General features: G+C 38.4%; 1 protein-coding gene and 1 gene segment (V, D, J or C); one reads left to right on the top strand and one right to left on the bottom strand.

The window, feature by feature from the left end:
• The first annotated feature begins 1,012 nt into the window (after positions 1–1,012).
• LOC112264711 lies at positions 1,013–9,289 on the top strand. Its single transcript, XM_024441487.2, has 8 exons — positions 1,013–1,323; positions 1,795–2,121; positions 2,407–2,763; positions 3,265–3,363; positions 4,251–4,281; positions 4,370–4,410; positions 5,349–5,392; positions 8,509–9,289. The coding sequence occupies exons 1-8, from the start codon at positions 1,245–1,247 to the stop codon at positions 8,572–8,574; spliced, it is 1,044 nt and encodes a 347-aa protein (XP_024297255.1). The 5' UTR covers positions 1,013–1,244; the 3' UTR covers positions 8,575–9,289.
• A 919-nt stretch (positions 9,290–10,208) lies between these two features.
• Positions 10,209–13,057, bottom strand: LOC112232419. The segment is given in 5 exon segments: positions 10,209–10,839; positions 11,758–11,880; positions 12,052–12,351; positions 12,465–12,791; positions 12,969–13,057. Coding segments are annotated over 5 exon segments (828 nt in total).
• Positions 13,058–13,694: the final 637 nt, after the last annotated feature.

Below are 13,694 nucleotides of genomic sequence, written 5' to 3' on the forward strand. Positions count from 1 at the left end.
TCCATGAGCTTTGTGGTCTAGAAACCCCAAATGGTAAACAGGTAGTTTGTGTAGGCGCCGCCTCAAGCTATTTTTCCTCGCTCGGTTGCAACATCGCTTGCGCCCTTTGAGGTTAGATCAAGGCGAGCAACGTTAAAATAAATGGCAGGAGTTTATGAACATAAATTTATATAAATCTTTATGGTCTTAGTTTTTAAGAATATACCTCAAATGTTTGTCCCCCCCACCTGAATATGAACTACCCTATTTAGTGTTAAAATTTAACATTACAATTGTTGTTTTGTTATGTAATACAACAACAGAAAATCATTATGTAACACTGAACCGTCTGTATTTGAATGTAGGCCTATCTAATGTTTCTCTTATCCACGTGTTCTACTTTCCCTTCTGGAATTAGAACAGCCTGTAATGAAAGTTTATACCAACATGTAAATTGACTTTGGCTTGGAATCCATCATTAGTAGAATCCAGCGCCATAAATAGAGATAAGGCACACATCACATGGCAGAATCACAACAGACGTTATGAATTATATTATGTTCAGATAATTAGGCAATGTTAACAATTATAACAATATCTCTATAGACATACACGCCTAACGTTTTTAGTGATGTATTGTTTAATTGGCTAACGATGATATCCGGTAAGATAAACAATTATTATAATAATGATTTAAAAAACTGACGTAGCCTAATAATAATAGTGAATTAAGCCAATTTCAAAAATAATTCTGAAAAGGTAATTCGCCTACTACTTTACAGAGAACCAGGTCAATGGCATAATAGGCTATATTCTTACAGAGTAAATTACATTCTTCTTACATTCTTTTTTTGTTCAAAATTACGTATTTTATTACTTTTTGTACAAACTGAGGTTATAGATCACGGACGTGAATTGATTAAAACAAATAATCCTTGATGTCATCATGTTTATTCATTCATCTCAATATAGCCTAGCCGTAGTTGTCGAAAACAGGCAGTTCTTTAGTGAGTCAATTCTTAAATGTATCTTCGTTGCATTCAGTCGGTGCAATCTTGTCAACTTTGCATTTATTCTAAGTTTTTTTGTTGTAGAGGCCTTTGCTGGAATATGACCTATCTTTCCTTGCTCACAGTTTGTTATAACGCAGGACACTTTATATGTTCATTTCCGGTGAGATGTTGTCGGTCTCGCTTTCTGCGACCTAGCAGGGCTATGCGCGAGACACCTTCATCTCGTCAAGGTGGCTGAACAGACTCAAAGAGATGATGCCCTTCAAATTCCGTGAATCTAAAATGCCATGGCCCCTGATACTTCTGTTGTGCTGGAGCCATGTTTTGAAAGGCAAGTATGACTCTAGTATGACTCTAATAAATGTAGGAAAGGTACATTTATTTAGGAAAACGAATAATGGTAGTAAGGGGTTTAGCCTATGTCTCATCACCACCGTGCATACATTCATTTATTGCAAGAAATAAGCCCTTAACCACAGTATTCTAGTAAATTATAACTTCTTAATAAACTTGTGTGAGAATAAATGTTGATCATGTCAATGAATCTGTATCCTGGCTGTAAATATTCATTTTATAATCTAGCAATTTCAAGATAATTCACATTTTAGGTTAGACAAAGGAGGCCTATAAAAGTTTCTAAATCTTTTTCTAAGTGGACAGGGAGTACGCTTTTTTCCCCTCTGTTTGGCATCCACGCTTGGTATATTCATGTTCAGAAAAACCAAGTTATGAAATTCACCAAACATTCTAACAGGAATTAGTTGAAATATATGTTATATTCTTGTTATTCTGTTTTTTTTAGCTACACACACATCCATTATCATCCAGACGCCAGCGAGGATGATGGTGAAGACTGGTGATACAGTGACCTTGAAATGCTATTTGGTTGAGCTTATCACCTACTGCTACTCTGTGATTTGGATGAAAGTAGACCCTAGGAATGGAACACTGACTAAGATTGCAAACTTAAAGATTGATAACAACTCTGAGGAGGGAGAAGGGAAGCAGGACAAACTATGTTCTGCTACAATCGCCAACGCAACAGTGAGCGACTCAGGAATGTACTATTGTTCAGCTGTTCAATCCGAAATGATCCACACTGGCAATGGTTCTAGAGTTGTTGTGACAGGTAAATTGAATGTCTGGTATTTTCATTCACAAAGTTGACTGCTAAAAAAATACACAGATGTGTTTAAAAAAAAAAAGTACACACACAAAAATAAATCTTGTGCTCGAAAAATCTAAATAGCCAATTGTAAATATTGCATAGAATTTCTGTAACCCTTTGAACGTATTGAATGTGGTTGCCTGTATGGGCTAAATGAAGAATTGTGCATTCAGAGTGTAGTCTATGTTGAACAACCATTTCAACAAGTCATTTAATTGTTTAAAATTCTGACAATCTTTTCCCCAGAGAGAGAGAGAACACAGAACATCACTGAATCGCCAGCCATCAAACTCCTCTCTCCATCGGACGGTGACGGGTCTGTTGTGTTGACGACTCTATACTACACAGCAGAGTCCTTCATCCCTCTGCTGTGTTTGGTGTTGAAAGTGGTCCCATCTCAGGTCCATGTGTTCTGGCTCATAGACGGGAGAGAGGACAGTGGACTAACTTCGTCCACTTGGACAGACAACAGTGATTCAGCCACAGAGTTCACTATGAACCAGATTCTAGTCCAGGCAGAGGAGTGGGACAGAGGGGTGCAGTGTACGTGTGTGGTGGAGTTTGAAGGAAATTCTATCAACAAAACCCTGATAAAGCCCAATGGTAATTGCATCACTGTTTCTCAAATACTCACTTTATATGTTAATTTCAACAGTCTCCTCTGCAAAAAGCCATCCGTCATCCTAAATCAGAAGCATTTCTAATCAAAAGTAGCCTATTAACTTTTCTTACAAAGATATGAGAAAATCTGAGGATGGGTGGGATGAGCATATTATACTAGAGGAAAGGCTCAATTATAGTTTCACATAAAGGGCAATACACATACACTGTAAAACACTGTAAAACACATGTTTTATACTACCATACATATACTACTACATATACTACCATATACTATCATACATGTGAGAGTGTGTCCCCACCCTAATCATTTATATTTCAATAATAGCAGTTATCACTTGTACTTAATTATATATTTTTCCAATGTGATAGAGTTTGTGATGATTTTCCTTTTCTGATTTAAACGTTGTTCTCTTATCAACTTCTCATTTACTATGTACATTGTGTATTCTTTCTTGCCTGTATTTTTGACCTACACCACAGATTCCACTGGCATGTGCACAATGGTGCTGTATTGGATATCTGCAGCTGCTCTCCTCACCATTATAGTGGCTGTCACTGTCGCTGTGTGTCGGCACCGTGGTAAGTTACATCTAATCAATAATTGGACAAAACTGTATGAAACAAATACCAAATGACCTTGTGGAAGACAATGTACGGTATATCATTGTCCTCAGCAGAGGCATTATAACCATTGAAACCGAGGAAGGTACATGCCCCATCAATTTGATCAGTTTGTAGGACACAAATGTACAAAGATGTAGCTTATTTTGTAAATTATCAGAGCCCCCTCAAAAACATTAGGGCTATGACATGATGCCTATGGTCATGGCTAGGTGTGTAAGTAGGCCAGTTCAGTCGTCAAACTAAGATATAGGTAAAGGGAATGTTTTTACTACCTATAGAATAGGTGACCAAATGTGGGGGTGACAATTCTATTCCATTATGTCCTTTTCTGAGCAAATGGAATGCAAAAGGATATCTACTGTATATTTTCTCTTGCACAGGAACGTTAAGAAAGGTTATTCTTGTCTTTGTTCCTTAGGCTTTTCTGTGATGGTTATAGAGATCGTTATGTCAAGTGTCTGCGGCATATAGATGGTTCTGCTTTTGCAGTTTTGATTTGACTACAGCTGAACTGCAGCTATAATACACCTACCCCCTCCTGACTGCCAATTATTTCAACATTGATGAAGAAGAACTCAGTCTTAAAATCAGAGAAACTGAGCCAAAGTCACAAACGACGTAGTTACTCTATCTTACTTCACTCTACAACAATGTCAGAAATAGGAATGTTGGAAATATGCAATTCTAGTAGTTCTTCCTTAGTTGTACAGTTTACTCCCTCTGCTTTTGAGATCAGATCATAGAGTGAATTTGAACAAATGGCAAAGAACATTATCATTGATTCATAATGTATACTTCAACCTGGATTTTAAATGTGGCATTTTTGTTGCTTTTTCCTATAGGACATCCCATGGTTACTGATGAGGATACAAGGTTTGTGTCTGACCATTAATCCAACATTTAATTTGAGAAGTCAGTGGTCGCTGGAGTGATAATGTGAACTACTCTGTTTCAATTTCAGACAAAGAGGCACAGGCACAGAGAGCAGGCAGCATCAATCTGGTAAAATGTTATAATTTTTCTAATTTAGGATTACAACAGCCAATGATTTTAGAAGGATTTTAAGATAGCGTTTATCAACTTGGTGGTATTTAGTGGGCGAAAATGTTTTTGCATTTTCATTATCTTTTTTTTGGTGTTTTTTGTTGTTGTTGAATTTTACCCCTTTTTCTCCCCAATTTCGTGGTATCCAATTGTTGTAGTAGCTACTATCTTGTCTCATCGCTACAACTCCCATACGGGCTCGGGAGAGACGAAGGTTGAAAGTCATGCGTCCTCCGATACACAACCAACCAAGCCGCACTGCTTCTTAACACAGCGCGCATCCAACCCGGAAGCCAGCCGCACCAATGTGTCGGAGGAAACACCGTGCACCTGGCAACCTTGGTTAGCGCGCACTGCGCCCGGCCCGCCACAGGAGTCGCTGGTACGTGATGAGACAGGGACATCCCTACCGACCAATCCCTCCCTAACCCGGACGATGCTAGGGCAATTGTGCGTCGCCCCACGGACCTCCCGGTCGCGGCCGGTTACGACAGAGCCTGGGCGTGAACCCAGGAACTCTGCAGTACAGCGCCCTTAACCACTGCGCCACCCAGGAGGCACATTTTCATTATCTTTTTAACTATTCAGTTGAAATAGATAGAATAAATGAGCTTACTTTTTTTTCACATTTCTGCTGTTAATGAGGAGTTGGGACATTTTTTAGGGGACTCTGTTTTACATTTGAGTGTGAGAGATGAGATTAAAATATTTCATAGAGAAGTAAATGGGGTGCCATTGGCGTACTTTGAGACACCATTAGTTCTCACAGCATCTCTCGATGGAGGATGCAGGGTTGGTTGATTGAAGGATTCCAAAACATTTTGAACTACACTAGTTTATCGGGGATGTAATGGCTGTATTGGTGTTTGTCATGATCTGACTTGTAACATTTGCAGGGAGACTCGGAGAAGCTAGAAAGGCAGTTAGATCATCCGTCTCGGTAAGTAGCTATTGTATTTGGTTTAGAATTTTTGGTGAAGGTGCCAAATTTTTTTTTTACGTTGCATACCTTTATAATCCATTGCTGTGCTATCAGATTTTCTCAGGTAGAACTTTTAAATCAACATTTCGGCCCAACTTAACTCTTGGGGCCGGTTTCGACTAAGCCAATAGTCCTTGACTTAAAAACATTTTCTCTGGAGATAGTTTTTTAGTCCAGAAGTAGGCTTAATATGTGTCTAGGGAACTGGTCCATAGTGTATCCACATTGGGGGAAAAACACTGTAAGGCCAGGCACCACAGGATAAAAGTACATTTTTGCATGTACAGTTGAAGTTGGAAGTTTACATACACTTAGGTTGGAGTCATTAAAACTTGTTTTTCAACCACTCCACAAATTTCTTGTTAACAAACCATAGTTTTGGCAAGTCGGATAGAACATCTACTTTGTGCATGACACAAGTAATTTTTCCAACAATTGTTAACAGACAGATTATTTCACTTATAATTCACTGTAGCACAATTCCAGTGGGTCTGAAGTTTACATTCACTAAGTTGACTGTGCCTTTAAACAGCTTGGAAAATTCCAGAAAATTATGTCATGGCTTTAGAAGCTTCTGATAGGCATATTGACATAATTGGAGTCAATTGGAGGTGAACCTGTGGAAGTATTTCAAGGCCTACCTTCAAACTCAGTGCCTCTTTGCTTGACATCATGGTAAAATCAAAAGAAATCAGCCAAGACCTCAGAAAAAAATTGTAGACCGCCACAAGTCTGGTTCATCCTTGGGAGCAATTTCCAAATCGCCTGAAGGTACCACTTTGATCTGTACAAACAATAGTACGCAAGTATAAACACCATGGGACCACGCAAAGTGCAAATCAATCACAGAACAACAGCAAAGGACCTTGTGAAGATGCTGGAGGAAACGGGTACAAAAGTATCTATATCCACAGTAAAAACGAGTCCTATATCGACATAACCTGAAAGGCCTCTCAGCAAGGAAGAAGCCACTGCTCCAAAACCGCCATAAAAAAGCCAGACTACGGTTTGCAACTGCGCATGGGGACAAAGTTCGTACTTTTTTGAGAAATGTCCTCTGGTCTGATGAAACAAAAATAGAACTGTTTGGCCATAATGACCATTGTTATGTTCGGAGGATAAAGGGGGAGGCTTGCAAGCTGAAAAACACCATCCCAACCTTGAAGCATGGGGGAGGCAGCATCATGTTGTGTGGGTGATTTGCTGCAGGAGGCACCACTTCACAAAATAGATGGCATCACGAGGATGGAAAATTATGTGGATATATTGAAGCAACATCTCAAGATATCCGTCAGGAATTTAAAGCTTGGTCGCAAGTGGGTCTCCCAAATGGACAATGACCCCAAGCATACTTCCAAAGTTGTGGCAAAATGGCTTCAGGACAACAAAGTCAAGGTATTGGAGTGGCCTTCACAAAGCCCTGACCTCAAGCCTATAGAAAATGTGTGAGCAGAACTGAAAAAGTGTGTGTGAGCAAGGAGGCCTACAAACCTGACTGCGTTACACCAGCTCTGTCAGGAGGAATGGGCCAAAATTCACCCAACTTATTGTGGGAAGCTTGTGGAAGGCTACCCAAAACATTTGACCCAATTTAAACAATATAAAGGCAATGCTACCAAATACTAATTGAGTGTATGTAAACTTCTGAGCCACTGGGAATGTGCTGAAAGAAATAAAAGCTGAAATAAATCCTTCTCTCTACTATTATTCTGACATTTCACATTCTTAAAATAAAGTGTTGGTCCTAACTGACCTAAGACAGGGAATTTTTACTAGGATTAAATGTCAGGAATTGTGAAAAACTGAGTTTAAATGTATTTGGTATGTAAACTTCCAACTTCAACTGTACTTATCAATTTAGAGATTTTTTAGTATTTTGGTCCATTAATAATAGTATTTTCAAAAAGTAAAAATGTCAAAAAGTTGATAAATGTATATTTTCATTAATGTATCATACTACTGCATTTTTAAATGGACATATACATCCATAGTTGCAAAGCTCACTACATTGAATCACACATAATTTAAAAGCCCATATTGCAAACTGGACAAGAGGGTGATTGGGTCTAAATTGGTAGTCTAAATTTCAGTGTCCTTGTCATTAAATGCCATTTCCCAAAAGTCAGATTCTTCCTACCCGCCAACTCATTTTTCTCATCCTCAGAAGCATCTGTATTAACCAAATTGTGTGTGTTATCCTTAGAAGTATACTCCAGATTGTTAATATGTTGTCAAACGTTAATTCTAGAGGATTTTTTCTTCTGAAAAATGTACCAACAATACATTTTATGTCACTTTCTTTAGTATTTTACAAATAGAAAGATGAAATAAAGTATTTATTTACAATCGGCTGTGTGTAAGTCCGGTCCTGGATTGTCCTAACAAAATGAAACCAAAATATTTAGGCTGACTTTATCCACTGTCCAGAAAAATGTATTTGCGTGATATGCAAATATATGCATATTTAATAAGTTACTACTTCATTTGCATATTTGTACACAAGATTTCAGAAAAGTTATAAAACAGAAAGGCTTATTTGTGTCCACATTCAACTGGTAAGAGTTTATTGTGATATGATTAAGGGGGGATACCCTATTAGGGTGTGGTTCCTGGCCGTAGTGTTATGATCCGAACATACTGCTCTGAAAATTTCTCATGTCTCATACTGGCGTATTACTTGGTAAGTATAGTGTAATTACAGTACTTATTGGCGAAATATCTTGTGGTTTGTGTAAAATACAGATTGGCATTTTTATATGGATTACATTTGTTAACAAACTCCAATGAAATGAGGCTAAACCTACTCTCACCCCTAGAAGGATTGTTTTAGATTATTACTCAGTTATCTTCATTGTGAATGTATTGATTGAGATTGACTGACTATCCTTTCTATGGTGTGAATAGTCACAAATGAGACCCTGGTTTACATTTGCAGTATTGCTGCCCCAATTCAGTCCACATGAAGTGTTAAAGCATTTCTGTATTTAAAGCAGCAGCAACAGCTATACCTATTTCTGATTCCTTGAGAAACAAATGTTCCTATAATGAACTCCCTGGTGTTGATTGTTCCACAGGAGGTCCAGTATGCGACTTTGGACCACATCCAGTTTGGGAGACGCCCAAATACAATTATCCAATAATATTTTGGAAGGAGAAATTGCATAAGAGTTTTCAGATTATTATGTATGTATTTGTGTATAAAGCAAGAGCCAGTGTCCCCAATTGCTAAGTGCCCAGAGCGACACAGAGCTCTTTTTTTAATATTGTAATTCAACTGTGGGAAATCCTCCTAATAGTCATTAAACTGTCCCAGTCCTAAAATGTTTTCAGAGGTCAGGTTAGAGCCCTTCCGTGGGAAAACGTGTACAAGCCTACATAGGAAAATTACTGAAATAGTCTTGAATTTTGTAATGATGATATATTTATTGTGGTGTAGGCTAATTGGCTGCTTATAGGCCCAAGTGTTTTCCTGTGTATTTTTATTCATTTTGTACCTTTATTTAACGAGGCAAGTCAGTTAATAAGAACAAAGTCTTATTTTCAGTGACGGCCTAGGAACAGTGGGTTGTTCAGGGGCAGAACGACAGAATTTGACCTTGTCCTGGTTTTGTCCTACACAGAGGACCACATTGGAAATAAGTGTTCTTAGCTATCCTGTCTCACCCTCAGGGATTAATTGTAAATTAATATCTTGTTTTTTTCTTTGTTTTCATTTTATTACCTCTTTCATTACCTCTTATCTAATTTACAATTTTCCTGGAACTGTTGGTGCCAACACTGCCTATGTATTTGAACACATGTTTAAAAACGTTGCTTGAATGCTAAAAAAAATACATTCAAATTCTCAATCTGAAACGCACTTTGACAAACTCTGTACGGCCTGTTTCTCTGACCAAAATGAGAAGGCTCACTGTTTTTGACACTTGTGAGTTGTTTGATCCGGCACAGACTGCAGATTGTGTAACATATGAAAAAGTGTGACAGGTGCAGGACTGTAGCCTTCAGAACAGAAGCTGACCACATACCACAGTAGTTTAAGCTTTAGCTGCCTAACGCTCTCCTGCACACACACTCAATCTATCTATCGCTCTGGTATTCTCAGTATGATATGCTTATGGACAGACACAGCTTTGGTCAAATCTGTTCCTTGCTATTAACAAACCACTAGCAAATTCTATTTGCAGGCTTTTTTTTCACCCAATAGCACATTATGAGAGATGAACCTTTGTACTTTCGTGATATGCTATCAGCTATCACTTAACCTCAGCAGCTTTCACGATATCAATGAAACTCAGAAAATAGATGGAATGTACTATTATTATTGTATCAGTTCATTTTACCACAACAACATTATTTTAAAGGGTTGGAAAATAGTTATGCTGCTGCTTAGTCCTGAATGGAATATAAATCACCCTGGCTAATTAATGAAAATGATGCATTTAGATTAAGTCATGGTAAAATCAAGTAAGTAATGGCAAGACTGAACAAAAGTATTCCCATTTAGGTAATGAAATGTTAATACTCTCAATACAAAGTACAGTAGTCCTTTTTGTTAAATAAAAGGTTACACTGATTTTAGTCAACTGTAAAAAATAAAAACACAATTAAACACTTCTACACTATGATACAGCATGGGGCAATGTAGACCCATCACAGAAATAAAAACTTAGTAAAAAAAAATGATGGCTAGTTTGTTTAAATGTTGATGCAGACAACTTGGTTAATGCAGTTTTCTACCTGATGTTTTAGAATAGTTTAAAAAAGCTCCAGCCTATCTCAAATCAAATTTAATTTGTCACATGTGCCGAATACCTGACAGTGAAATGCTTACTTTTTAAAAAGTTACAAATAGCTCAAAAAAGTATACACAATAGCACAATTGGTTATGGGATTATAAAATGGCAGCCATCTCCTTCGGCGCTATTCTTCATTCAATCAGTGTCACTACAATGGACGCACAAGTGACAGGAAGGGTAGGTTGTAGATTTTGAGTAAACACTGATATCTACTGGATGTTTTGAGATGGTGACACAAGATGAGGGAAAAAAAACATTTCATCACTACAGTACTTTCAGGATATCACTTTATGGAAGAATTGGGCTATTCCAACACATTTTATTTTTTATGCATATTGCTTATCTGACAATTTTCATGTAATGAAATCAAAAGCAAAGTGAAAAGGATTTTTTTTATAAGAAGTCACGTAAAAATTCTATAGCCTTTCGACACCCAGTGAAAACGTACTACATACTTAACGTCTTCCTAGTTGGTATGAAGCCCTCTGATTCACTCAAAGCCCTCAAATTCTGAATGTTGGTTTCCTGAAGTTTTCACAATGAAGACAGAATCCCAAAGCTCTCCTTTTCTTTAGTTTGGGGGGTTTCTGTTGCTTTTCTTACGCTTGCCTGAAGAAAAAACAAACGAACACAGTTAGCACTTTTAGTTAGTCAAAAGTTATAAAAAAGAAAGAAAAATGTCAAACAAAAAAACACGTGTGTATTCACATGGAACTTTGTTTCATGCACGCACACGTAACTATACTGAACCAATATATAAATGCAACATGTACAGGAGCTGAAATAAAAGACAGCAGAAATGTTCCATATGCACAAAAAAACACATTTCTCTCAAATGTTGTGCACAAATTTGTTTACATCCCTGTTAGTGAGCATTTATCCTTTGCCAGGATATTCCATCCATCTGACAGGTGTGGCATATCTACCTTGTGCTGGGAACAATAAAAGGCCAATCTAAAATGTGCAGTTTTGTCACACAACACAATGCTACTGGTGTCTCATGTTTTGAAGGAGTGTGCCATTGGCATGCTGACTCCAGGAATGTCCACCAGAGCTGTTGCCAGATAATGTAATGTTCATTTCTCTACCATAAGCTGCCTCCAATGTCGTTTTAGAGAATTGTGTAGTATGTCCAACCGGCCTCACAACCACAGACCATGAACCACGCCAGCCCAGGACATCAACATCCGGCTTCTTCACCTGCAGGATCATCTTAGACCAGCCACCCGGACAGCTGATTCAACTGAGGAGTATTTCTGTCTAACAAAGCCCTTTTGTGGGGGAAAACTCATTCTGATTAGCTCGAACTGACTCCCAAGTGTGTGGGCCTATGCCCCCCCAGGCCAACCCGTGGTTGCGCCCCTGCCCAGTCATGTGAAATCCATAGATTAGGGCCTCATGAATTTATTTCAAATGACCGATGTCCTTATATGAACTGTAACTCAGTAAAATCGTTAAAATTGTTGTATGTTGCGTTTATATTTTTGTTCAGTATATAATGAACTATCATACAAAAATACCTCTTACCTGAATTGTTGCTCCTGCAGGATAGCTGTACCCGTGCAATCAGTGTAAGGAGAAGAAGAAGAGCGGACACAATTCCCAGAACCCTGTAGAGACTCACTATGGTGTAACACATTGTGGAGAAATCTGACAGGACACAATAACATCTCATCAAAGGGAATGGTACAGCTCAATACAGAACGTTTCAATATCTTAAAATTCACTGCATTTAATGTCAAATTAATGTTACTACATGAACATACGGTCAATATTATTACAGTAGTGCTAACTAATGATAGTAAGAGGAAGAGCAGTTACCATTGTGTTGCACGGTTTTGTTGATGTACTGCCCTTCGAACTCTACCACACACGTGCATTCTGCTCCTCTGTCCCACTCCTCTGCTTTGACCAGAATCTGGTTCCTAGTGAACTCTGTGGCTGAATCACTGTTGTCTGTCCAGGTGGACTCAGTAAGTCCACTGTCCTCTCTCCCGTCTATGAGCCAGAACACATGGACTTGAGACGGGACCACTCCAGACACCAAACACAGCAGAGCGGCGGAGGAGCCGTCGCTGTCTGATGAGACGATTTTGATGTTTGGGGATTCAGTGCTGCTCTCTGTAATGAGAAGAATAACTTTCAATTATCATTTGGGGATATTCCTTCCGCCTTGTTATTGGCAGTGCAGCTTATATGGTGTTGATATTAGCAAATGCATAGTTGTATTTCACCTGTGACGATTAGATTGGATCCGTTGCCAGTGTGGACCGCCTTGGAGTGAACAGCCAAACAGTAGTACATGCCAGAGTCGCTCACTAATGCGTTGGTGATGGTTGCCGAACATACTCTGTCCCGTTTCCCTACCTCAGATGTCGTATTAATCTTTACGTTAGTTCTTGTGCTCATTGTTCCAGTCCTGGCGTCTACTTTCATCCAAGTCACTGAGTGGCAAAAGGCGAGAATCTGATCAACGTGGCACTTCAAAGTCACCGTGCCACTGGCTATCATCTTCACCACACCAGGTGTCTGGGTCACAATTATTTGGTTTGTCCAAGTAGCTGTAAGCAGAAACATGAATTATGAAACTCAGAATTATGCAAACTGTCTGATTGGTAGTTGTGATGGAAAAGCGAATCTGTTTTTTAATTTTTTTTAACCAATGTTTGGCTTAAGAATTTGCCATAAAGGAAGCATTGTTGAAGTGGTAATAGCACAAGAGTTGGAAATGAATTTACCTGAGAGAGTACTCCACAACAGAAAAAGGCAGGCACGCATCTTGACACATCAGAAGAATGACTGTCTCAAAGCTTTTTTAACCATATATATATATATATATATATATATATATATATATATACACCCTTCAAATCGAAATACCGGAAACCTTTTTTTCTTCTTTTTTACATCTTCAAGTGTCCCTATGTTAGATAAAAGGGGTATGATTAAAAGCTTACACCAATACTTCACAGCATATTAAAAAAAAACTATAGGGATTTTTAGGGAGTATTTTAGGAGCCATTTAAGGAGCACTTTGATTCTAATTCCAATTTTTTCTGTATTTGTCGTGATAGATAAACCTCAACACATCCATCGAAACGTGGTATAATGGTTAGAAATGGATAATTCAGTAATTATCACAGATTTCTCCTTGTAAGTAAGATTATTCATGTTTATGTACTGTATGTGTTTGCAAAACAGCACAGGCTCCTACGGAGGAGCTCACAGTGTTTGTAAGAGCTCAGAGTCACTCCACCTCTAACCACTCTAACCACACACCTCATATCAAAAACAAGGCTGTGCTCTCTGCATGGGCCTGTGTTTCCTGTCCACTTGTCTGTTTAAAGCAGCAAGCACACTGACTATTAAAATATAAGGAAACGCCTCGGTAGAATCATTGCATCTCACATTTCGGGCTACAACTAGCGACTATTAACTGACAACTCTTTTCTTGTTTTAGTTGC

The sequence above is a fragment of the Oncorhynchus tshawytscha genome, linkage group LG13, assembly GCF_018296145.1.
Source record: "Oncorhynchus tshawytscha isolate Ot180627B linkage group LG13, Otsh_v2.0, whole genome shotgun sequence".
NCBI lineage: Eukaryota > Metazoa > Chordata > Actinopteri > Salmoniformes > Salmonidae > Oncorhynchus > Oncorhynchus tshawytscha.